A 26,663-nucleotide genomic window follows, 5' to 3' on the forward strand; every position below is an offset into this window, starting at 1 on the left:
TAGTCGTTGGCGAGCTGGTGTAGTGGTATTGCTCTTGTTAAAGTAGTCGATTGCATCGTCGAAGATTTGTTGGTGTTGCCACATAAGTTGAAGTTCTTTTAGTAGCCTTCTTGGTGCATCGCAGTGTATGCTTAGCAAATAGGCAACTCAGCAGATTGATTTTTTCACCCGCACGAAAACAGAGGCAGCAGTCGATGCTCTGCTTCATCTTCATGCACGTAATCAGGAGATTCTAGCATCGATCCTATAGCTGATTTGATCCTATACGTGCTGCAACTTTGGTTGGAAATCGACATGCAGCAATCCATTCGAGGTTCAAGTTCGATTTCAACTTGAACTCAGTCTTGGAGTATGCTGACTCTATATCGAACTCGACGATGCACGTGAGTCGGTGATTGCTTCCTCCGCAGATTCTCACGACAGTGCAATCGTGGAAATCAGATTGGATAGGAACACGAAGTCGCTTGGATCCGCCTTGGAGTTGATGCACTTGCAGCGCAGCGGACTCTGAGACATAAAAGGATTCATGTTGGTCCTGCCTCGGAAACCGATCCAGAAACCTTTGCGGAATCGCTCCGCACCAGCCACCTGACGCGAACTTTTTTTTCTTTTTCAGCCAACGATGATGGCGGCGAATCTGTTGGCAATGGATGTTGATTTTGTCTGCTTCGATCTTCAACTCGATGAATTGATCCGCCGATTCATCTGCACAGAGTGCCAACACATCGTGCCGAGTAGATTGATCTTGAGAATAGGTACTTCAAACTCTCCTGATGGTGCGTCAGATGTCGGGGTTTAATATCGGCAACCCACAGAGAGAGTCCCCGAGGTAGTAGATTGGTTGGTGGGGAATCGCTGGACCTAAAACTTGAAGGTAAAAGCGAGGACACAAGATACGGATTTATACAGGTTTGGGCCGCCAGAGTAGCGTAATACCCTATGTCCTGTTTGGGGTGTTGTATATTGCGCCCTACGCTTAGGTATTGTTTGGTGTTGAACGTCTTGGTGGTTCTGAGGGTTCTGAATTGCCGATCTAGGTACCCCTGCCCTCCTTTATATACTCCAGGGGGCGGGATACCTAGTCGGTTACAAGGAGGAGTCCTAGTAGGATTATGTGGTATGAGTCCTAATAGGATTATAGAGGAATCCTAATAGGAGCCTGTCTTCTTCCTTCCTTGTGAGTACTGGGGATCTATCCCTGACACCGCCACCCCCCTCGAGTTCCCTCCACAGCCGAATCGACAAATTGAGCTCCAAATCAGGTAAATCAAGCTCCAACTCCATGGTCTCCTCACGCCGTCGTCTCCCTTCCATGGCGGCACAGTTTGCCCTCACCCAGGGCAACGGCCGAACAGGCGGGAGCTGGTCAGCTAGAGGTGGCGGAGCAAAATCGGGGATGTGGATGGTGACGGCGAGCTACAGGGTGGGGTCCGGTGGCTAGAGAGGTGAGGCCTTGTGGGCGACGAGGTTAGCAGTGAGGTCCGGCCGCCGGAGGAGTCACCGTCCGGGGAAAGCGCGACGGCGCGCGCGGGTGTGGAGAAGTTCCGAGCAGGCAGTTGGCGCTCCCGCGCTCATGCTTCCAGTTTTACCAATTCAGAGTTGGATTGGTATATTTTCATATTGGAGAGAGAAACTTAGGTCATAGCTTAAAACTTTTAGGTATAGCAATCCATATAGTGGAGACGCTCTTGCTCCAAATAATCTTAGACAGATACATGATGTGTATCGATAATGCGTGCTCCATGGAAAGAAGCCATTGGAAACCTTGTCTTCTTCTGCCAAATTCCTTATTGGGCGCGCGAGCGTCGCTAGCTGCTACCGATGAACAACACGCGGCACCCATTGTGCCCACGCACGTGACCCCGAGGGGTAGCCTCCTTGTGCTTTTGTTGCCACCGCTCATCTCTCAAGTCTCAAATCCCATCGCCCCTCTGTAAAAACAGATTAGCGCCACCGGCCATCACCGGCCGGTGAGATCCCGCTCCTAGTATTGGAGGAGTTTGATTAGGGTCTTTAGGGTTTGGGGTCTGGGGATTTGGGGTTATGATGTCCGACGATAGAGAGAAGGCTACTAGCGGCGGCATGTCCGGCAGCAGCTGCGGGCGGCAAGGTCGGGTGGCGATGGCGCCACTGGCTGGGTGGTAGAGGACCCTCGGTGGGCGGTGCCGGCGGTGGGGGCGACGAAGAGAAGCGGTTAGGAAGGGTGGGGGAGGAGGTGGCGGCGGGAGGTGGGTGGAGTAGCACGGTCGCCACCGGTCGTGGCAGGTGGTGGAGGTCGGCGGAGCTGGGGTCATCCGGCTGTTTGAGGGAAGAAATTTGAAGGAAGAAGAAAAATAGAAGGAGGAAGAAGAACGGTATCTTCGGTCGCCGCTAACATGTAGCAGCGAACGCTCGCCAACTAATGGCCCCGGCATTACGGGGCTAGGAAGTGAGTACATGAGAATATAAAAAATATAATTAGCGCTGTAGCGGTTTGACAACCCGGAGTCCACACCATGTCCATGTTCGAAAAGTCGAGACAGACCTGATATCTCTAGGCGTGTCAGCTACGATGAACTGGTTTGTCAAGCAAACATGACATAAAAAGTATGACGATTGCTATTTGAATCCACACACTCACACTCTTCCGTAGCAAGGTGGATCAGATGGGAGCATATTCTGCAGATCATCCAAAACCCATTTCGTTTTCAGCATGTATCACTCACTCCCTTCTTCCATTCATGTTCCCTAGAATATCCAGTTGGGATACCTCAAAAAGCGGAGAGCCATCACATGATCCCTTGAGCTGAGCACACGCCACTTGCCAACTCCAACCCCCTCTTCAATCACAAAGGATCCCTTCACGTTCAGACAACGAGAAAGTTGGGCAATGCATCCCATTGCAACAACATTTTGACGTGCCAAAAAGGACAGCAAAATCCATGCTAATTCCGACACGAAACGGCGGCCATCTGGGTGTGGCTATTTTTTCTTATGCGTTTGGAGACCTGAAACTCCAACTAGGAATACCTTGACATGCTTTTCCGGTGGCCGGAAAAGAAAGGCTGTGTCACGAAGGGAAAAGGAGAGGCCAGTGTTGTTGCGCCGCCTGCACTTCCAGCGGTGTGTGCAACGGCCATGTGGAAGGGATATTCTGCAGGCGATCCCCGGATCCTGAAAAGGATGGGTGCACTTTCAGGGGTAGGGGGTGCAGGAGTGCTGGGGGGCTTTGCATCGTGGGCGCTGGTTTGTTGAACTCGGGAATATCGGGTATATCCCCCTCCCAACAAGAGTTGGTTTTGTTACCATTTTAGGTTAGATCTCATGTGTTTTTTCGTTTCCTTTGAGGCTTCTATAGTCAATTCAATATTTGCACTAAACCGAAAGATTTCTCATGTTTCGGGCTGTAAGGAAAATGATTCTAGGCCATAATGATTTTGGTGATTAATGACAACGTAGTCATTAGGACTAATATGTTTACAAGATGTACCTTTATAGGTATTTTATAGGTCCTAAGGATGAATTACAAAACCATCAAAGCGAGAAGAAAAAGAAAGACTTAGAAGAATTCTACGACATCCAAATGATAGTAAAAAAATCCAGAAATAGCCTTATTCGAAGGCTTACAAATGATGGTAATGAAGCCGGGATAAAGACACGCATAGATTTGAAGCGAATCCTACTGAAAATATGTACCAACACATTCCACCGACTCATACTCTGGTAACAGTAACCATGACCGATTCAGTCGGTGACCACAGGCAGGACCAAGGTAGGCGCGTGCACTGTTACCACCGATTCATACTCTGGTAACAGTAACCATCACCAATTCAGTCGGTGACCACAGGCAGGACCAAGGTAGGCGCGTGCACTATTACCACCGATTCATACTCTGGTAACAGTAACCATCACCGATTTAGTCGGTGACTACAGGCAGGGCCAAGGTAGGCGCGTGCACTGTTACTATCGATTCATACTCTAGTAATCAAATTACCAGTCGGTGATCATCGGCTCGGCTCAAAATCGGCTCTAGGAGGTTTGGAGTATAATTTGGGTCTCACCGATTTATACGGTGACTACAATAACCATGGCAGCGAATGAGTCGGTGATACGCAGAAAGTATGTAACGGCTAGTTCTTGGAGCTGGGGCTATATATACCCCATTTTCCGGGTATTTGAGGTGTGTTAGAGCTTGGAGAACCTATAAACTTGGTTCTCACATACACACAAGTGCTTTAGCTACCAAAGTGCTAAAGTAAAGATTAAGACAATTAGCATAAGGCTTAGGTCTTGATTAGTGCTAGTTTAAGCCTATTAGAGCATTTATTTAGGGTTTAGCCTAGAGTTAGGCAAAGTTTGCACACTTCCATTGTATCGGTGCCTGCACGCAAAGAGTTGTAAATCCAGGACTTGTAAGTCTTGCGAGACCCTCCAACCGCGTTTGTGGAGTGGCCGTCGGTGCTTGTGAGAGGGAGGAGAGGCCCTCGGTGTTTTGACGAAGCTCTACCAAGTGAAGAGCGGCAAGAAGCATCCGGTAGAAGTTAGGCGGAGACCCACTTGCGCGTGGGAAGGCCCGTCGACTATCCTACGGAATTAATTGACCGGGGAGTTTATGCCCTTGCGCAGGCATTCCCTTTAAGGGGGGCTCCAACAATGAGGACTAGTAGAAAGCTTTGCTTTCCGATACCCGGTAAAAATTGCCGTGTTGTCACGCGGGAGTTTTCCTTCTTCACCTCATTTATTTTCGTATTTTTTATTGCACTTACATTTTCACATTTACCTTTATTAAATGCGTACAAAACTCTTTTGCGGTAGAGATAGCAACACATAGAAAAATCTAGTGCACGTCTAGATAGAAATTAGAATAGATTTTTATATGTGCTCGGAGCCTTAGTTTTTAGAACACCTAATTCACCCTCTCTTAGGGTGTCACGATCCCTTCACGGTGTCGCAGGGAATTGCTTAATTTTGCAAGCTTTCTCATTTTTGTTCGTATTCTAACACATATTTTCTTATCTAATACTTTAGTCCTCGGTTACAAGATGTTCCATTCCTATTCATATTTTCTTTTTTGCATCGCGCCTCAATGTATATTGGGCATCCGTTTAGTTGAAACGGCGGCTATGTGTTTGACATGGAAATAGATATGCTTAGCGCTTTTCACAAACATGTATATATGGTATATATATGCTTAAGTTAGTATTTTTCTACCTTAATAATGATATAAGTGAGTAATTTAGAAACATATATACATGATGTAGGTACTTTGGCTAATTTTTAATAACGCCAAATGTGGACAATTTAGAATACAAAATTAGAATGTTGCTTTGGAATATTTGTTGTGAATTTGTGAAATTAGGTAAAGATTCATGTGTTAATATATTATTTTTATAATAGTAAAAGTTGTATAATCTAAATATAATTTAGGGAGTTATTTTTATAATAATAGAGATAGATACTATTTTACAAAACATAATAGATATTTTTTCAAGCCAATATCGTGACAATCATCGTGGAAGCTGAACTTAAATTTGTTCACATTTCCAGAAACTCGGAGCCGAGACGCCAGCAAGAAGTCCGTGAGATGAAAGTAGGAAATTTCTACCAACGACAAGTGTGAATCCCAGAGCAATCATGCTAAACAAATGAAAGGCCGACTTGACGTGGCACGGGAAGGAAGAACCCAATCGGCAATCGCCTCCGTTTAGCTCCATTAACCGGTCAATTTACTGGCTGATTGATTTACTTCCACCGTGAGTTAGGTCCGCATCATTTCACGCGAGTAAACGTCGATCACGGCGAGGAAAAGAAAATTCGAGAGCCCAACCGAAGGCTTCAGTTCGCACCACTTGGGAAGAAAAAAAGAGGAAAAAGGCGAGCTCGTAAAGCGGCAGGACGGAATCCCATTAGCGCAGCGCAATGAGGCCCGCTCTCGATTAAAGAAGCCAAAAGAATTGAGTGTGGCACCGGAAAGGCGAGGCCTTTGCGCTTGCGCACCGTAGAAATTGTTGCCGGCACCCCCACCACGGCCACTCGAGCAGCCGCCGAGCACCCAGCAAGAACCTCTCTAGGCTTTGACGTCCTCACTGCCACTTGAAATATCGGTGGGCACGACCACTCCAGTGTTCCACTGCTCCGTGCTGTGATTTGGTGCGACTTGGTGGTGGCGGTGTGCGTCTTGGCTTCGGTTTCCTTTCTTGCTTCCTTGGAGGATTTGGAACCGTTGGAATTCAGGAGCTTGCTGGCCATGGTCGAAGGGTTCGGGGATGGATTGAGGCTTGGGGGAAGAGGAGGGTAGCTTCCTCTTCTTCGGTGATCGGGTCTGGGTTCGTGGGATCGCGGGAGGAAGCATGGCGGCGGGTGGGAATTGTCACAGGTATGGATGCCATTTCACCCGGCCTCGATTTTGGTTCCTGGTTTGGATGTTCATTTCGCATTCTGTTGATGGCGCGCCGCCGCTCCCCCGGCTTCCCCGCCTCTAGCGGTGGCGCAACCGCTGCTCCTCCCCCTCTCCTGCCGCGGTGACTACCAGCCGCGCGATCGTTGTTAAAAGAGCACGCGGCGGCCTAGGTGGCAAACTCCGCTACTTGTAGTTCTGTCATATCTCAGCGTGAAAATTTGGGTATCGCAGATGTCATGTCGTTAGCTCTTTTTTTGTCGATTGAAAGCGAAATATCTGAATTATTTGTTGGCTTTGAAGTTTGTGGGATTGGATGAATTTTTTCATTTTTCAATTATTGGATAGGGTGCTAAGGTTTAGTTTGACCCCATCTTTGCTTGTTTTTAGGAGGAAGCGACTAGTATGGAGTGGTAATTTGTTGTATTTGATCTGTTTGGGAGGCCTGTTCATTGGATGGGTTGTCACTTAGCTGCTTATAAGTGATTAGATATCGAACTGTATGTGGCGAAATCGGTAGACGCTACGGACTTTTATTGATTGTATTGAGCCTTGGTATGGAAACCTGCTAAGTGATAACTTCCAAATTCAGAGAAACCCTGGAATGAAAAATGGGCGATCCTGAGCCAAATCCCTTTTTTGAAAAAAAAAAAAAGTGGTTCTCAAACTAGAACCCAAAGGAAAAGGAAGATTTGTCGTTACCATTTTTACTAGGAAGAATCTAAACTACAAGTCAAGTTCACAAGTTGACATTTGTTAACTAAAAAACTAGGTTCCCATGATCCGAACTTGTTTGTCTGATAGGTTCTTCGATTCAATAAAGTTTCTAGGTTATTTTAGGGGCTTTCAATGTGAAGTTTTGGTTTTTGTGATCTAGATTTTTCGAATCATCCACTCTATCTTCTTTGGATGATTTGGTTTTTGCCTGCCCCATCTATTAGAGTATTAGTGCTTCAGCATGAACTTGAAGAAGTTTCATTGTACTGAAATACCTATTTTAATTTGACCTTGCGGTGGAAAAGGGACATACTATTTGTTGTAGATTTACATCGATCAGAGAAATAACATTTACATGTTTACGTATGTGTGTGTGTTCATAGCAAGTGAAGGTCTGTACTTCCAATTTCTGCTGCTACTTTGGTAATAATCTTAATTTCCTTAATATAACAGTTTCGCTTACCCGTCCCTTAGATTCATATGTTTTCTATTTTGTCAGTTTGAACTGACTTTTTAATTCTTAGGTATTTTAGACTAGTCATTATGGTGTTTTGTAAACAAAATGTGAATTTAAACAAAATGGCAGAAAAGAATTTGACGGGTTTTTTTATCAATAATTAGTATTTTGTTGCTACTGAACAATCAATAAGACCAGTGATGTCACGAAACTTAAAGGAACTTTTTATTTGAGCTTGGTTTTATTCTGAGAAAAAAAAGTAGCTTCTTCTGATCTGTTTCTTATTTATTATGCTATAACTTGTAATTTTGAAACAGTTTTAACTTTTCACTATGTTTATTCTGACAAACTCCATCCCTGGAAATAGCCTAGTATAGTGAGAAATTGAGGGCATTGGCTACTGCCTTCATCCTTAAAAGTCTGATCTTACCTGATCAGTATATTTTCTGAAGCATGGAATTTTTTTTCCTCTTTGTGGGCTTGCTTGGTATTATTTTTGTAATAAGATGAACATTTGGACTAATCTGTCTTTATATGGTTTCAGGGTCTGCTGATCTTTGCAATCGGTTCGGAAAGACCACTCTATTCTGTGATCGCATTATAAGTGAAGCCCTCTCTGATGAAAAGCTGTAACCTTGGTTGTTTTCTTGAGTACTGGTCACCCAGATGGTAGCATATTCTCTTCTGTGTGATTGTGCTTGATTGTGGATTGATGCTCCTGGTCACTTAAGTCCTCTGATCATCCAGAGAATACCTTCTGGCAGCTGGCATTTCCTCTATTGGAATTACCACCCTTCACAAGAAAGTCCTTGTTTTAGGGCAAATCTCCTTTGGCAAACATAGTTCAGAGTTCATCACTTTGTCGGTTTATCCTGAGCTGTTACTCTGATTGAATGAAATATCAGCAGCAAGATACTTCTAAATGACCCCCCTTAGAAATCCCTCATTTAGTTTGGCGGAAGTTTCAGAACGTTCCGTTCCCGTTCAGGTTTCCTCCGTCGTGTATTAGCTGATTTGCTGGGCAAATCTCCTTTGGCATTACTTACTGGTTCTTTTGGGCAAATCTCCTTTGGCACTCCAGATCTCTCTGTGGGCAAATCTCCTTTGGCACTAGTTTTAGTTCTAGCTTTAGTTTCAGGCTGCTCTTTGGGCAAATCTCCTTTGGCAAAAATACTACCTTATTTACTATTTTGGGTAAGTCTCCTCCAGCTGTTAGTAGCAGCAGCTATATCAGGGTAATTCTCCTTTGGCATTAACAGTCAAGTGTGCTGGCTGTGTGAACACAACCTCTACCAAAATATCAAGAAGTACTTCTGGACGGTGGAAGGTAATACACCGATTTCCTTCAACGTGACATTTTGTGGTGCCCACAAAGTTATAACGGTCATGCGTTTGTTGTAGTCCAATGATCCATAACTAGAGGTACTTAAATCATAGGACATGTATTAACTCAAAATTAGAAAATAAGGGTAGAGAGAAATTCTTATCCAATCCTCTCATGGTTAATTTATTTGTGGTTGAGAAGATGAAGACAAATTTTGCCATCAACATCAGTAGAAGGCTAAGGGGCCATAGAGATCATGGGAGTGGATAGGTAATAGATTAGCCTATTACATAATATCATAATGAAAACGCCTCCATAAGGTTTTCCTGCCATTCCTCATGTGGTTGATATAATCATGGTTTTTCAGTTGTCATGGCGGAATGGAAGGGCACCAAAAAGGAAATAAGCATATGGAGCAACAAAAACTCCAATGCCAATAGCAGAACTAAATGTTAAAGAGAGAAATCATGAGCACACCAAGGGTTTTAAAAATTTGGAACTGTTACTTTGACAAAAAAAAAGGGACCTAAATTATCCTTAAGTTAATTAACCTCTGGGGAAATGTTTGGTGTTCTTTAGGTGCTGGTACCTCCCAACACATTGCAAACACCGTAAAAAGATCTAGTTCTATATTCTTTTGTCTCGTTATGATCTCTAATCCTCCTATATTGCCTTTATTTTCTGCAGGAATACTTGGCCAGCTGCCTTGGTATATTGCCATTCCAAACGTCAACTTGCATATTGTTGGTTGTTCTTGAGATTACCACGTTATCCATACAGTACACAACTTATTCTAAGAAGGTGAGAATTCATTGAATCCAACATGTCTTGACAAGGTTGCCTTTTATACCGTATGAAATGACCAAGAGTGGTGTTGCAGGACTTGCAATCATGGACTTGTTTGCAATTGACTCGGATAGTGAGTCATATAGTGGGACCAGTGACAGCGAAGACCAAGAAGAATGTGAATTTACGTACAGTGACCATGCCCAAAATATCTTGTCCAGCCTGGACGAGAGCATTGGCAAGATCGATAATTTTCTGACTTTTGAAAGAGGGTTTCTGCATGGGGACATAGTCTGCCCTGTTTCTGATCCCTCAGGTCAGCTTGGACGCGTTGTTGGTGTTGCAATGTTTGTTGACTTGGAGACAAGCTCTGGTGACATAATTACAGATGTAAACAGCAAGAAGCTATCAAGAGTGAGATCCTTCGTTTCTGGGGACTGCGTCGTTATGGGACCATGGATTGGACGGGTGATCAGAGCATTTGACCTTGTTACTCTTTTGTTCAGTGATGGGGCGAAGTGTGAAATGCTGGTAAGGGATTCTGAGGCACTGAAGCCCATTCCTCCTATTCTTTTTGAAGATGCACCTTATTTTTACTATCCCGGTCAACGTGTGAGGATTGTCCAACCCTCGATTTTCGAGTCAGCAACATGGTTGTGTGGATCATGGAGGGCCAATAGAGATGATGGTGTTGTCTCTCATGTAGATGTTGGGCTGGTGCATGTGAACTGGATTACATCTGTGACCAATGTTTGGGGAGATAAATCATCAAGTCCTGGAAACATTCAGGATCCAAAGAACCTCACTTTGCTGTCATGCTTCCCTTATGCTAATTGGCAACTGGGTGATTGGTGTGCTCTTACATCTGATGACCATGGATGTCTGTGGATGGATTCTGGGAAGTCTTGCATTCTTAGTAAAGCCTGGAAGTGCGACTCTCATGGGCACATGCGTTTGGAAAATTATAGTTCAGGTTATTCTCAAACATATATTGTCTCCAAGACAAAGAGCACTGTTGATGTTCTATGGCAAAATGGAAGCATATCTCTTGGTCTGGAACCCCAGACACTGGTTCCTGTGAGTACCCTTGGCGATTATGATTTTTGGCCAGGGCAATTTGTCCTGGAGAAACTGGCTGTTGAGGATTCTGCAAGATGTCAACGAACTGGGATAGTGAGAGATGTGGATGCACTCGAGCGGACAGTAAATGTAAAATGGATTAGTCCTGCAGGCAGTGACGCTGTCAGCTATGGAAGAAGTGGCCCTACAGTGGAGACTGTGAGTGCTTACGAACTGGTAGAGCACCCAGATTTCTCCTTCTGCACTGGTGAGGTTGTTATCAGGTCAGCTGTGAACATAGACAAGTCTGAAGCAGATCTCACAAATGGGTCATTAGCAAGCAGGGAATCATTGGATACCCACTCTGACTTCTTATCATGCATCGGAAATGTGCTTGGGTACAAGGATGATGGAATCGAAGTCCAATGGGCTAATGGTGTGATATCCAAGGTAAGCTTAGCTTTAGCTCTGCCACTATCTTCTTAAGTGCTAGTCCTGGATCCTGGTCATGTTTGGTCAATTGTTTACTTTCTTAAGCTGTGTTCTTTGTTGATTCTTATATATCAGTAATATTTTCTGATCTTCTTTTGAGTTTGAGATATGTGCCTCAACATACTATGTAACAGATCTCTCTCTTGTCCAATGTCAGGTGCAGCATTTTGAAATAATTGGATTGGATAAGCTTCTTGATAGTTCACTAGAATCGATGCATGAGGAACATGCTACCGGTGATTCAGTAGACGTGGCTGAGCAGGAGGAAATGCACCATGAAAATGCAAACGTCTGTTTCTCTCTCTATCCTGTATGAAACCAATTATGGATCTTCACCTTTTTAAAATTACTAAGAGATGACAGAACATTTTTTATTCAGATTGCTCTGGAGTCTACTGACTGCACTGGTTCCTTGTGCAAAGCCACTGCTTTTCTCTTTCCCAAGACAGCTTTTGATTTCCTGACAAATGTGGCTACTAGTTTGTTTGGTACTCATGGTTCTCCATCACCAAGCTCAGTAAGTTCCATTTATCTCTTCAAAATAAGACTTTTTTTTCAGAATTCTAAGGTGAAGTTTTTCTTCCAGGTTGTGGTAGATCCTCAATATCAAATTATTATGACGGCAGAAATGCAGACATCTGCAGACGAATTGCCAGAAGAAAAACTGACTGTGGAGCTGGTGGCAAAGATTGAGAAGCCAAATCTCTCTTCAGAAGATAACATCTCAAAAAGATTTGATGTGGTGACTGACTGTTCAGATCATCACTTTGTGAAGGAAAGTGGCCATGAAAATGTAATGCATCTTCTGAAGCTTTCAGTTTCATTTTGTTTCAAGTGATAGCCGTTGGTGCCTACAGAGTATTCTGTGTAATGATGGTTATTTTCTATCCTCTTAGGTTACAAGAGGTTGGGTGAAGAAGGTCCAACAAGAATGGACGATCCTGCAAAATGATTTACCAGGTGCTCTTTTCTGTTGTTTGTAGTTTATTCAATCAGAGCACTTTCTGTAACTGATTCCTGTTTTAAATGTGAAACTTCAGTAGCTGTCTATTTCACTTGGTATTTCTTAGAGATAGTTGGAACTATTGGTAGTCAATATGTACCATGACGTTGTGTGCTTGCATACATGCATTGGTGTCTAAGGCTAGGTGTAAGTCAAAATACTCCAAACTCCACAGGATACTGGAACACTATTTATTTTGAAGGAAATCGGCATTCCTTCACTGGATGAAGAAAAGGTTTCAAGGATGAAATCTAGCTGAAAGAACACAGATTCAATGATCTCTTAAGCAGTCAGTTCTTGCTTGGCTTGATGCTCTAGACTAGACTGCTGCTTCTCCTTTAGATCCCTCAGTTACAATTTTTCCCCTTTTGTTCGGGCCCAAGGGCCTTTTCTATGTTTTTTTTTTGGAAAAGGAAGCCTTTTCCATGTAGGGTTTATATTCTTTCCTTCTATAATATAATATATCTACCCCTGTTTTCCTTTCCAAAAAAAAAGCATGCAATTATTCCATCTCAAGCAGTTACACTTATTCATATCCATTCATGAGTACTGAAAAATCAATTAGGTGTAGTATGTGTAGTGTGTATGGGCTTGTGCATATTCAGTGTAAAGTAAGCTGTTAAACTGCTACTGCGCTACATGAACAATTGGAAACATAATGATGGTGGGTAGCACAACAATTCTCTTTGGAGGTTCTTGGCCTTGGTTGACGAAAAAAATATTTGCCACCTATTACTAAGTGATCATAATCTTATCATTGATGCAATTAGAAAAATAAGTTATTCTATTTTATTAGATGTAGTAAAAAAGACCTAGACCAACCTAGGATGAACTAGGTGGGAAATAGGCACCCAAATTTGCGTCTATAAGGACATGAACTTGGGTGGTCTGTGTTTTACTGAGCTAGGCTCAGTTCATTAGCATTAAATGCAGTAAGTCCATCTAAAAAGGTGATGGGATATATTTTGACGATTATATGTATGCTTTGTTTCAACTATGCAGATGGTATTCATGCAAGAGTTTTTGAGGAAAGGATGGATCTTCTGAGGGCTTGCATTGTTGGGGCAGCTGGAACACCTTATCATGATAATCTTTTTTTCTTTGATATTTTCTTTCCTCCTGACTATCCCCATGAACCACCTGTAAGTTCTTCCATCTAGTCTCTACTGTTCTTGCATAAATCTTCCGGTTCTTTTTTTATCAAATAGTAAAGAACTCTGTAAATTTTCTTTTCAGTCTGTTCACTACCACTCTGGTGGTCTCCGCCTGAACCCGAATTTGTATGAGTCGGGAAAAGTATGCCTCAGCCTTCTGAAAACATGGACAGGAACTGGTAACGAAGTGTGGAATCCAGAGAACTCGACTGTTCTTCAACTGCTGTTATCCCTTCAGGCCCTTGTTCTCAATGAAAAACCTTATTTCAATGAGGCGGGCTATGACAAATTTTTGGGGAAGGCTGATGGAGAGAAGAACTCCATCACTTACAATGAGAATGCTTTCCTGCTGTCATGCAAATCCATGATGTATGTTTTGCACAAACCACCAAAGGTATGCCATCAGCTCTGAAGTTTTCGTACTGAATAATCTCTGAAAACTTATTACTTTTTATGCATCTACTTCAACAGTTCATATGCTTCAACTGAACTCGTAAGTCCTATCCAACTAGAAAAAGTAAATAGTGCTTCTGAAGTTAGAATGCTATGAGTTGAGTAATGTGTCAATCTGTACTGTTTTAGCTAAGTTCTGCTGTATCGCTCAATCTTAAGAAGATACATATTGATGTATTTCTCCCTTTTTCCAAATTCAGCATTTTGAGAAGTTGGTCAAGGAGCACTTCACTTGTCGCGCCCCATGCATTCTGGATGCCTGCGAGGCTTATCTTGGTGGTGATCTCGTTGGACATGCACACGACAAAGCATACATATCAGAGGATGGCAGCAAGAGCTGTTCAACCGGTTTCAAGATTATGCTTGGTAAGCTTCTGCCGAAGCTTGCCGCTGCCTTCTCTGAGGCTGGAATCACCAGCGGCCAGTAAACTAGAGCAAGCCTGCTCCCTACACTGGCTGTATATATATCCAGCGGCCGGATTTTATCCTTTATCTAAAAAAAGCCTGCTCCCTACATCAGTAATGAAATTGGGACCCTTTATCAGTAATTATTGTGTGTTTGCTGATGCTTGTGTATTCCAAATAAAATGCTGCCTGGTGTATGTGTTACTTTTGTGTGTCTTGTAAATGTGGAACGGTATATACGCATGATTGCGGAACTGATATTGTTAAGCTAAAGGCAGCTCCAGTGTGGAGTGCCTGGGTTTGGGTTGTAATTCTACATTGAGACTTGAGAGTGAAAAATATGTAAATGTGTGTTCTTTAAAGGTTTGTCTAAATTATTGACAGTGCAGTTGTATATATATTTGCTCGTACTGCACTCTGAAATTAAATAAAAAAGGCAACGTATCAAAGGGCAAATCCGGCAGTGTCGTCGGTCTCAATAAATTCCAAGTTTTAAAACGAACATGTGTTTGGGGGAAAAAGTTGGAAACATTTCTCTTAATTTCTTACTGCGAACTCTAAATTTGTGTACCCTAAATACATGCACTGTCAAGACATATTGTATGGGGGATTTAACAAAATTAATTTGATGTTACAAATGTTGTTATATTTTTTCTATAAACTTAGTCCAAATCAGAAAAGTTTGACTTACAACAAAACCAAAACAAACCTACATTTTAGAACATAATGAGTAATTCAGTTTTTAAAATCCATTTGGAGCTCTAAAGAAAAGGAAAAACTATCATCATCACTCAAACCCTTAACAGCTTCTTCATTCATGTCGGTTTTCGACGAACTAGTGGCTAATTTCTTAGAGATAATATATTTTTAAAAAACTTCATAACTATGTCTTGTTTTTAGTGTTTTATTTAATTTTCTATGCAGATAGAAACGCACCATGTCAGTTTTAAGTCAAATTTGAGCAGTTTTGAAGGATCTAGAAGAAGGTGCGTACCTGTATGAATCATATATTCTCATCAAGAGTCAATAAACTTAATAGGCGTGCCATTAATGCGACAAAGGTGAACATGAGCCAATAGTGTTTTACTTGTTAACAAATTTTGAATAAAGGCTAAAATGAGATACAGTGTTTTACTCCATGTTTTTATACTCCAAACTTCGCTTGATGGTAAAAAAGGAACACCTCCTCTTAATTATCATAACCAGCTAAACAAAAGATTAGGACTAAAAGTTAACTCCTTGTAAGTTATGTATATCAACTTCTATCTTACATTTTCATGCTTCTTCCAACTCTTGCCAAACATGGAAATGGATACGAGGGTTTAAGATATATTTACTCATTTTAAAATGTTTGTTTTGATTTTATCCTAAGTCAAACTTATCTAAATTTAACTAATTTCATAGAAAATTATATATTTACATCTAGAAAAAAATCCATTTTTTTAATCATTGCTTGAGTCTCATTTTGCCCGTCTAATTCTAAAACTAGAAATTTTCACCTAACTATCAAAACCGAACGAATTGGCTGTCAAACTGGTTTCAAGGTGGATTTCACTGGTTTGGACGGCAAGTGGCACTAGGCCCACCCGTCAGGCATCATCGTTAACCATCCTTTTCTTTCTCCATATGGTGGCTCGGATTGGCGCTGATTGATCGCATCGCTCAAAGGTCATCATCGGCCCAAGCTCCGCCGGCATTTGCCCTCCTTGCCGACCATAGCGGGCTCACGTTTCTCATGGTGACATGCTCAATTCATTGGGAGGGGGGAGTATAAAAATGACTTGGGCCTACTACCATGTGTAGTTCACGTAAAACCCATCAAACCATTTGGAAGGTCAAATCTGAACATCTCAACAGTTGGATGTTAACAATCTCTATTTCAAAATTGGATGACCAAAACCACACTTGAATATATAGTTGAATGGCTAAAAAAAGGAGTTCCTCTTAATATCAAATAAGTATATCATAGTAAATTTAATGAAACTAATTTGATGTTATATGTTTTTTTTTGTAAATTGAATTAAAAATTTGATTTTTTTTAAACTTAGAAAAAATTATATGATATTGTGAAGTTAGTACATACGAAAAGCATGAGTAAGTGTAGGCTATGCACAGTGCAATGCATAGAGTTCAAGCAAATCAAATAATACAAGTCCATGGTCCATAGCCGCGCGAGCGCGTGGCTCGTTCTTGCAATGCGGATTAGATGCATCGATAGTCATCTTCTAATCCTCACAGGACTTCTAATCCTTAGATTATCAGAACATGTGTGGCAATACTTTATTATTCACCAGACACGCACGTGAGTAGCCCAGGGCCCACAGTCCAGCCTCCCAAGTTCGCCGGGTCCACAAAATATACTGAAGTAAAGCCCCACGTGCGATCTGATTGCCTGAATGCAGAAAGCCGACGAGGGCCCACTGCGCACCGGGCCTTTGTAAATCGCAAAATCCAAACTGCCTTTTCGCATTTCTCCTCTTCGAAAATCTTTTTTTCTGTATAAATTTCTTTCTCTCGTCAGTCTACGCCGCACTCATCCACCCAAACCCTCCCCCACCAACCTCGCCGGAACCCTAAGGGCGGCCGCCGGCGCGGGGGATCGGCGGCGATCGCATTGCTGCGCCCCCGATGGCGACCCACGCCTCCAAGTGAGTCACCCCCCGGCACCGATCTATTTGGCCGCTCTCTTCGTTCGGTTTAGCCCCCTTGCGTCAATTCTGATGCGGATTTTGTTGGTCCGGTGAATCTGGTACCCGTCACAGGAGTTACCTGTGCGCGGGCAGCTCGTCGTTCGATGATCCCGACGTGGTTGAGGTGTCCCCGGCGACCGCCGCGGCCGGGGGGTGGGCCTCGGGCCACCATAAGAGGAAGCGGAGCCAGGTGATGTAGAAATCGCCTCCCCCTTTGTTCACTGCGCGTGGTTTTGTTGCTATTGTTGTTTCGGATTGGGAATTGTGGTGCGTGTGGATGGTTGATGCGGTTTGGGGATTGTCATCGGATTGTACTGGAAGAAAATGGTTGGTTATGTGATCCTTCAGTGATGCTCAGTAAAAATGACTAACTCAATCGGCGCAGAATTGAGACTATTTCTCTAGATACCTTATGATTGGTCGGGTTGAGTGGTTGATTTTCTGCGATTGTGCTAGAGAACTAATAGATTTTGATAAGGCCTGCTGATTATCTGATTGCAAAATTGCAGTTAATAAGTTTGGCGTGAGTCATGTTTGAAGGAAATGTGAGATGTATGGTTTTTGATGATCATCTCTCTCTTTTTCTTTGCAGTTTGCTGTATACCCAAAAAAAATGTCACTCCCTGAACAATTTCCTAGGAGTAATTCTTAGAGACAATTAGCATGGGAGAGCAGAATTACATCATGACTTTATTAACTATATCAGCTTCTTTAGAGCATCTCCAGCATTCTCCCAATAAATATTCCCAATAACTAGTTAATAGGGATATCGTAATACCACTTTTATCTTTATTGGGAGAGTTACTTTTGCAGTCTCCCAATAATGTCATCCCAATCCAGCGGTGAATTATTAGGTTGTCCCAATAATTATTGGGAAAAGGGAAAGGTAAAGGGACTGTTGGAGCACTATTTTCTTACCTACTCTCCCAATATGGTAGTTGGATTGGGGAATGGGTATCTGCTGGAGATGCTCCGTTCCCTAGAACAAAATAGGTTCTTGCTTCCCCTTGCATCTTTGGTTCATTTACCAGGTCCTTGATATTTTTCTTTTGGGAACTCACGGCAGCCCTGGTCATCCTTCAGCTTAAAAGGTGCGGGTTTTTTAACCATATTGGACATCTTTTGGGCAATATGCTTCAGGCTTCCATGGTTCTTAAGAGGAATGGTAGCGGTAGCCCTGGGCCTTGTTGGTCGGTTACATTCTTCCTCCTCCCTCCCCCTCTCTTGCTGTTTTTAAGTTAGGCAACTGGGACACCCAGGATTTTTTAGGGCCTGGACGCCTAGGTGTTGCCTTGAAAACCATCCAGGCTTCTATTGTGGATGTCATAATCCTGACTGAGTACCTGCCCGCCGATCAGCACACATGCATACTTTGCCACTGGGCACTATAGCTGATCTCCAGAAATTATCTCTGCCAATTAGTTCATTTGGAGAAATGCTACTCCAAAATAATCTTTTAGCTCTATGAAACTGTAAAATATGCCTCCTTAGTAGAAGTGCCAGAAACACTTTGGAATTTTTAATGATGCGCAAGTAGTCCTTGCCATTTCTCGAAGCATACTTTTTTTATTGTTGTAAGGAACTGGTATATATATTTTTTCAAATAAAGACATACCATGTGTGTTGCCTGCATATCACACAACTAGGTTCCTCTGTTCTTCATGCCAGATCTCTTTTGTTTCCAGTTTATCTGCACTGTATTATACTGTTTTGACATGTCGCTCATTTTTTAGAGCATTTGATATGGTAAATAAATAGCTTCTGAGCAGCCTGCATGTTACAATTATACTGTACTGAAAGAATGTTGATACAGTTCTGGTAACTACTCTGATTGATGCGTTTTCTTCCGAATCGTAGGTTGTACCTCATGAAGTAATCGAAATTGATGATGATGACCCTGATGGAGTTATGATTATTGGTGATAATAAAGCATCAGTGGACAAGAATAAGCAAACTGTTGTATACCCTATGGATTGGGCAAAGCATGGCAAGGTATTTCCCTCATGTCATTCCCTTTTTCATACCACTTGCTTCTGCTCCATGTCAATTTCTGACAGATTCTCTTCTTTAAACAAATTTAGAGTAGTTTGGTTCATGAAATTCCTGGCCCAAGCACATATGCTCCAAAATATGCCAATCCATGGGTTGACAACCTGAAAATGTTTCAAGACGATGCAGCTTACAACTATTCTGATGAGGGATTTGATGAAGACTATGCATATGATGAAGATGAGTATGAAGATGATGGTTATGATGCTTCACTTGTTGAAAGTGAGTATAACTATAGTTTGTCTTCCAAGTTTGATAGCTTGGATATTCCACTTGGTGTGGAGGCTTCCTTACCGTGGACTCAGACGATTGCTATTGAGATTGCAAATAAGACCAAACCCACTAAGATCGTGGATGATAAAATAGAGGAAAAATACAAGGCGTTTAAGCAATTCGATACTGTTGATGATCATAGTGATCATTATTTTTCTAAGCCAGAGTTAAGAAAGGTCCAGGTGGTGAAAAAGGTAAGTTTTTTTACATGCCCTCTCTACCACTTGTTGCCTTAATTTAGTTCAGTGCTAAAGTTCTTTCAACAGCCATCAAAAGACTGGGCGAAACGTATTCAGCATGAGTGGAAAGTACTAGAAAAAGATTTGCCAGGTAGGTAGCTAGTGCCTCCTATACTCTGGTTTTATGAATGCTGGTTGTACTAATGTTTTTCATTAGTATGACTCGATGCGCCATGCCTTTGTTAGTTGAATTGCCTTGTCCTGATGACATTTGCTTACTATTTTAGTACTTAGAAGTTAGAAGCACTTTATTCTTAAGGACCAATAAGATTATAATTTAGCTTTTATACTTTTTAGAAATATGTTAACTTGGTTTTTTCTTCAAATTAAATAGATACTATATTTGTGAGGGCGTATGAGGATAGAATGGACCTGCTTAGAGCTGTCATTATGGGACCAGCTGGCACTCCTTACCATGATGGGCTCTTCTTCTTTGACATTTACTTCCCTCCACAATATCCAAATGTACCGCCAGTAAGATTTTCTTGACTTAAGCAGCTTATCTCCATCAGTTATTTTCCTTGTTTCTTCAGTTGCGTTAAGGATCTTATGATGATTAGTTAATTCTCCACAGATGGTGAATTACCGTGCTGGTGGTCTGCGGCTTAATTCCAAACTTGTATGCTTGTGGGAAGGTGTGCCTTAGCCTTCTAAACACATGGACTGGCAGTGGATGTGAGAGTGAACCCATCCAAATCAACTATGCTGCAGGTCTTGGTCTCCATTCAGGCTTTGGTTTTGAATGCCAAACCTTTATTTCAATGAGCCTGGTTATGCTATGCAAGCTAACACACCTCATGGGGAGAAGAAATCCTGACATACAATGAAGATACATTCCTTCTATCATGCAGAACAATGCTGTATTCTCTTCGAAATCCACCCAAGGTATGCCTCTTTTCTGTAATGATCCTGAACTCTTGGAAACTAATGTAACCATGGCAAGTTGTCAACTGCCATGTGAATATGGGGCTCCAACATGGCAATTTAATTTGTAATATAGTACCCTTTTTTAATTAAATGACATTTAACCATCTTGGCTGTCATATACAACCTTGGTAAATGCAAATCTGATGTGGGTGTACTTTCTGCAGAATTTTGAGGATTTTGTTGCTGGCCATTTCCGCGAGTATGGGCGCAGCATCCTTGTAGCTTGCAGAGCTTACCTGGACGGTGCCCAGGTTGGATGCCTTGCTGGGGATGGAGTGCAGGATGTCGATGAGGGTGATAAGAGCTGCTCCGTGAGGTTTAAGCAATCACTGAAGAGACTGTTTCAGGAACTTCTGATGGAGTTCATCGTGAAGGGTGCGGACTGTGACAAGTTCCTCGCTGAAAAGGGGAGATCTGGAGCTTCTGCAGCGGCCGCGGACACCACATTGAGGCTATAAGGCAGAGTCATCGTGCGCTAAGTAATAATTTTGCCATTCAAGCTACCGCTCCTATCCTCGGTCTGCCGCACAGCAAGTTATGCTGGAAGATCTAACTGCTTTCTGTAGGTAGCCTATGTAAATATCCGTCTAGCCCGCCTGGTAAAAAACATAATTGCCATATTCGTGCGCTTAGGGACAGTGTTTTACTGGAGTGATGGCCCGCAAGGGCATTTATCGGCGGAGCCCTCGTCCGCAGCTTGTGTTCTTATATGATTGTGGTCTCCGTTTGGATATTAAAATGAGATCTGTCGGGTGATCCCTGCCTAATTCGTCTTGGGATCTCAGGCCCAGAGTGATTACCTGATGCTGTGTGCCTGTGTGTCTGTCTTAGTGCATGTCCATTATATAAATAGTGTCTCCAGGGGCCGATGATGCTTTGGTATAATCGCCCGCCTGTGATCCCTTGGGAGCTAGCAGCTTTGGATGCTTCCATCCATTCTGTAGTGCACTGGTGCTTGCGCGGCTTCACCTTGATGGTGAATGTCATTGGCATTATGTCCAATCTTCAGAGGGAAAAAAAAGTTCACTTGAGCCGCAGCACCGTCTTGGACTGTTTTTCGCTAATTTTAAACGTGGTGCAAGATTAATTCTGAACATAACTCCTCGCAAAAAAAAAAAATCTGAACATAGCATTGACCCCCTGATGCAACTGGCTGAAATTGGGGAGCGAGAAAGTCAGAAACACACAAATGTGGACGTCAGCGGGAGACCTGCTTCCAGTCCCCGGTTATTCCTTCCACATTCAGTCAACCACAAATGTTCATAGCATTCTAGTAGCTCATAACCTCAAGTCTCATTTGCAATGGAAGTTACCTCCTAATTTGCCATGGAACTGAATCATTTCCAACGGATTTGTTTAAATTTGCTCGCATCGCCGGTATCAATCAGTGCGAATCACGAAAAATGCACACGTTACACGTCGTCTTTTTTTTCTCTATTTGTTCCCCGGCTGTACTGTGCACGCTTCATGACTGTGCCACCGGTATGGGCATTTGGCAGATCCAAATTAGTAGCCCACCAACTTAATAAATGATCACACCACACCAATGGATCTAAACAAACCAGAAAAAAAAATGGAAGAAGAAAGAACAAATCCCATTTCCTCTAACCCATCGATAGCTTAAACCCCCACAAGTCAAGCCTTCCGCGTCGGCTTCGTCCTCCCTCCCATCGTCTCCTTCCCCAAAACCAGATGGGCGAAGGGAGGAGACGGCGAGATCTCACTCCCCGCTTCCCCTCCGTCTCCCCGCCCCAAATGGCGCCACCGCGCGCTAACCCTAGCCGCCGCCACCCGCTCCTCGTCCTCCCCCTCCTCCTGCTCCTCCTGATCCCGGCCGCCGCCGCCGCCGCCGGAGATACCTCCTTGTCCACCTTCTCGTACTCCCGCCACTGCCCCGGCCTCCCCGCGGCGCCCGACGTCCCCGCGGGAGACGGCCACGCGCTCCCCACCCTCCAGCTCTCCACCGGCTACTTCTCCGGCGGCGGGCCCCGCATCTTCGCCCCCGAACCCTCCTCCCAGCCGCGGTCCTTCTCGCTCCTCCCCTCCTCGGTCGTCCGCACCGCCAACGCCTCGCTCCTCCACGTCTCCGCCACGCTATCCGTCTCCGGGGGCCGCCGCCCGGGCCGCTACGGGCTCGGCGGCCGCAACCTCTTCGAGGACGACGTCCAGGCGCGCTACTTCCGCCCGCGCCTCCCGCGCTTCACGGGGCGCCGCGGCTCCATCATCTTCGGCCTGGAGGGATACTACTCGACGGGCTCCGGCGAGCTCTGCATGGTCGGCACGGGCTCCGGCCGCGCGGCCGACGGCACGCCCGTGCACTTCCCCGTCGTGCTCCGCCTCGGCTTCCCCACCCCCGCCAACCTGACGCGGTCCTTCGTCACCGGCCGCCTCGAGAGCGTCGACACCATCACACCCATCGACCCCCTCTCACTCGTCGCCTACGCTGAGGAGGGATACGCGTACGCGGAGAGCGCCTCCTGCCCACCCCCGCCTGCGGGGAGGCTCGACGCGCTCCAGGTGTTCGAGAATAGGACTTTCTCGTGTGCTTACCTCAATTCAATGCTCAAATCGCCGTTCAGGTTGCACTACCAGAGCGGCAGCGAGTCCACCGCATCCTCACTGGGGCTTCACCAAAGGTACATGTATGTCAACCGGATGCAATGCAAGGATGATGGTGCCGTCCGTGCTTATGTGGTATTCACTAACCAGACAGAGGCATCAAGGTACTACTTCATGCTGGGTGAGAAGGCAGTTGTGGTGGATGGGTTCTGGGATCATGACAGAAGCCGGCTTTGCTTCAAAGGGTGTCACGTCGTGAACTCAGGGCCATCCCCTGCTGATTTGGCAGTGGGTGAATGTGGAATTGGGATGAGCTTCTGGTTCCCGGCAGTGTGGTCGTTACAGCAGCGGAGCTTTGCTGCTGGTCTGGTCTGGAATACGAGTCTGAAAAGTGGTGAAGCCATTGCTGCAGGTTCTAGTGCAATCACTCACAACTACAGGGGCAATCTTGCTGGTTTGAAGTATAATTACACTAAGGTGGATGAGGCGATGAAGCACTATAAGAAGTCTGGATTGAACAAGGACAGGAAAGGGAAGTTCCCAGACAGCAGTTCGTACCGGGACTTGGTTTTCAGGTTTTTTGTGCAGAAAGGAGGTGGCTCTGGATATGCATCGCCTATCACACTTGGGTCAATGTTGTTTGATGGAAACTCTTTGGTGGCTCCGGATCCCTTTTCTCATCATGTGACAGGCGTGATGAAGCAGAGACTGATTAATGTCAGCTACGACATCTACTATGTTGGGAATTGGTCTCTAGAATCATTCCATCGTCGACATATCTCAGCGGAGGGTGTTTATGATACTAAGACAGGCTCCCTTTGCATGATCGCTTGTCGAGAGCTTAATGTCTCATCAGATTGTGAAATTCTGGTGACTGCTCAGTTTTCTTCTTTGGATGCAAAAGTAGCACAGCATGTAAAGGGAACTATCAGAAGCTTGAGGAAGAAGACTGACCCTCTTTTCTTTGAAACACTGTATATTGCTTCATATGGGATGTTCATAGACCAAGTGGATGAATCAATATGGAGAATGGACTTAGAAAGCACCATGGCGTTGATCTCTATGACACTGGCATGCATCTTCATCGCTGTGCAGCTGTTTCATGTCAACAAGGTCCCTGAAGCGCTTCCTGCCATGTCAATCACGATGCTTGTTGTTCTGGCTTTGGGTTACATGATCCCTCTTGTACTTAACTTTGAGGCTCTCTTCAAGAACAGCAACAAACAGACCTTCCCGCTTGCAGGCGGTGGTTGGCTTGAGGTGAATGAAGTTATGGTGCGAATCATTACCATGATAACATTTCTGCTACAGTTGCGACTTCTTCAGTTGGCATGGTCTGCACGGTCTGTGGATGTAAGCAAAGCTGAGTCATGGGCTGCCGAGAAGAAAGTACTCTGGATATGCTTGCCACTGTACATCACTGGAGGAGTTATTACTTGGGTTGTTCACATGAGGTTTAATCACAGCCGAAGAATGCTAAGGCAGGTAGTACAAATCAAGCCAGTTGGACATGCATTCTGGGAGGACCTTGTATCTTATGGTGGATTAATACTCGATGGGTTCTTGCTCCCTCAAGTGATCCTTAATGCTTCCTCAGATTCCAAAGTTAGAGCCCTTTCCCCAGGGTTTTACATCGGAAGCACCATGATCCGCGCTCTGCCTCATGTGTATGATGTGTTCAGGAGACAGCATTTTGTGCCGAGCTTGAGACCATCTTACATGTATGCTAGCCCTCATGATGATCTCTTCAGCCTCGCATGGGACATTGTGATACCTTGTGGAGCAATGCTACTGTCAGTGGTTCTCTTCTTTCAGCAGCGGCTTGGAGGTGCTTTCTTCCTTTGTTCGAAGAACAGGAAGACAAGAGAATATGAAATGGTTTCCACCGTCAGTTCTTAAGAAAAGCTGAGTGGATTCGAAATGGTTCCTACAGTCGGTTCTCGACAAGCTTTTACATCATTGTTACAAAGGAAATGTAGAGGATGTTTACAAGTAAACGAAGAAATAAATGTTCCTGGTCAATGTTTGTTTTACAAATGTGCTTGTTTGCAGCAAAAATCACGTGCATGTATACGAAAGATGATACACAAATTGGGCAAGTTTTGCACCTGGATTTAGGATGCTTAATGTCTTTTACTCTGTTGCAAGTTATACTTTGCAGCATTCCTCATGTGTCAGCATCTCTCTGTCAGGAGGTGGTAATTCGCTTCTTGTTTTGTGCATCAGATCAAGTGGGTCTTTTATTATCGCATTTCTTCGGGGGTGTTTGGATCTTTAGTCCTGACTAAAATTTATGTCACATCGAATATTCGAAGGCTAATTAGAAGGACTAAATATGAGCTAATTATAAAACTAATTACATAAATATAGGCTAATTCACGAGACGAATCTATTAAGCCTAATTAATCCATCATTAGCACATGTTTATTGTAGCATCACATTGTCAAAACATGGACTAATTAGGCTTGATAGATTCGTCTCGCAAATTAGTCTCTATCCGTGCAATTAGGTTTGTAATTAGTTTATATTTAATACTCCTAATTAGTATCTAAACATTTGATGTGACAGGAATTTTAGGAGCTACTAAAGAAACAAACACCTCCCGTTTCTATATCGTTTCAGTTCATTTCCTGTGTGTAAGGTGGATGACACCTGCTGGCCCGGGTTGTAAAATCCGCAGTTGTGGCCTGATTGTGATTGAAGCTGTTGATCCGATAGGTCATTGGCGGCACTTGTTACGAACCACGTGATGCCTTCAATTATTCGCAGATGTACATTGTCTTTGCTATCGTTGTTGCACGGCGCCCCACTAGCGTGCATCGCCCGCGTTGCCCACCCTCCTCGAAAGTTCCTCGTGCGCGATTTCATACGCGTAAGAAAGCTCAGGTCAGATTTGAACGTTGCGAAGCGCTAGACTGCTATAGAACCGTGACGACTGACGAGAATATCTGTGCTGACACGGTTGCAGACCATGGGACTTTCCAATTCTAAGGTCAGGCAGAAGGAAGTCGCAGGATGGACCACCGAAAGCTGGGGCCAGGGAGCAAGGTAGCGCGATGGTCGTTTTCCATTGGCATCGACGACTCCAGGTCGATCAACTACGAGGAACCAAACTTGCAGTTCACTGCCATGCCATGAAGGTGACTGGAATTCAGCTCAGTCCCGGGAGAACGCCGGCAGGCTTCCATGTTGGCAGTGAGGACTGCAGGGTGCAGGCTGGAGGACTGTTCACTTCAGCTTATTCAGTCGACTTATCAGCCACCAAACAGTATTTTCTCTCACAACAAATCAACCGTTTCAGCCAGCTTATAAGCTGAAGCGAACAGGCCGTGGGTAGTCACCTCACCCAACTTTTCTTCCCCCCCCCCCCCCCCGCCGGGGAAATAAGCGACCTTCTTGTTTTGCCGATTCCACACCTAAATTCCCCAAAGAAATGGCTCCCAACCCCCGTTTCTTTAAAAAAAAACTCCACAAAAGAGTCAATTTTTGGGCATAACCCCTTTGACGGTGAAAATGTAATGAACGCAAAGTTTATTTCCCCAGTGAGGTCCTTCCCTCTGGGACGGGTGGTCTGGTCGGTTCCATTACGGGGGAGCCCCCCGCACACCGCGGGTATTGCTTAGTGTAATATGTTTGCCGAGTGCCCCCTTTAATACAATCCGCCCATATACTGTATCCCGTAGTGCACCAATGTATCTTT

At 44.1% G+C, this 26,663-nt stretch overlaps 1 protein-coding gene and 1 pseudogene across 2 annotated transcripts; both read left to right on the plus strand.

Annotated features, from left to right (window-relative positions):
• Window positions 1-5,879: 5,879 nt before the first annotated feature.
• On the plus strand, window positions 5,880-14,622 carry LOC101767028 (probable ubiquitin-conjugating enzyme E2 24). 2 transcript variants are annotated; one of them, XM_012844803.3, is made up of 11 exons: window positions 5,880-6,355; window positions 8,095-8,877; window positions 9,562-9,675; window positions 9,755-11,169; window positions 11,369-11,500; window positions 11,591-11,728; window positions 11,798-12,004; window positions 12,108-12,171; window positions 13,217-13,356; window positions 13,451-13,762; window positions 14,022-14,622. In XM_012844803.3, the coding sequence occupies exons 4-11, from the start codon at window positions 9,766-9,768 to the stop codon at window positions 14,247-14,249; spliced, it is 2,625 nt and encodes an 874-aa protein (XP_012700257.1). In that variant the 5' UTR covers window positions 5,880-6,355; window positions 8,095-8,877; window positions 9,562-9,675; window positions 9,755-9,765; the 3' UTR covers window positions 14,250-14,622. The 2 variants fall into 2 exon arrangements, with proteins under 2 accessions (XP_012700257.1, XP_012700256.1); XM_012844802.2 differs by lacking the exons at window positions 5,880-6,355; window positions 8,095-8,877; window positions 9,562-9,675 and having other exon boundaries at window positions 9,733-11,169.
• Window positions 14,623-16,698: 2,076 nt separating this feature from the next.
• LOC101754968 lies at window positions 16,699-25,188 on the plus strand (annotated as a pseudogene).
• Window positions 25,189-26,663: the final 1,475 nt, after the last annotated feature.

This window comes from Setaria italica, chromosome III, assembly GCF_000263155.2.
Source record: "Setaria italica strain Yugu1 chromosome III, Setaria_italica_v2.0, whole genome shotgun sequence".
In the NCBI taxonomy this organism is placed as follows: domain Eukaryota; kingdom Viridiplantae; phylum Streptophyta; class Magnoliopsida; order Poales; family Poaceae; genus Setaria; species Setaria italica.

Coding starts and splice junctions, on each gene's coding strand:
- LOC101767028 (XM_012844802.2), top strand. CDS start 9,733: ATGACCAAGAGTGGTGTTGCAGGACTTGCAATCATGGACTTGTTTGCA. Junction 11,501..11,590: donor TGCACCATGAAAATGCAAAC/GTCTGTTTCTCT, acceptor TTTTTTATTCAG/ATTGCTCTGGAGTCTACTGA. Junction 11,729..11,797: donor GTTCTCCATCACCAAGCTCA/GTAAGTTCCATT, acceptor TTTTTCTTCCAG/GTTGTGGTAGATCCTCAATA.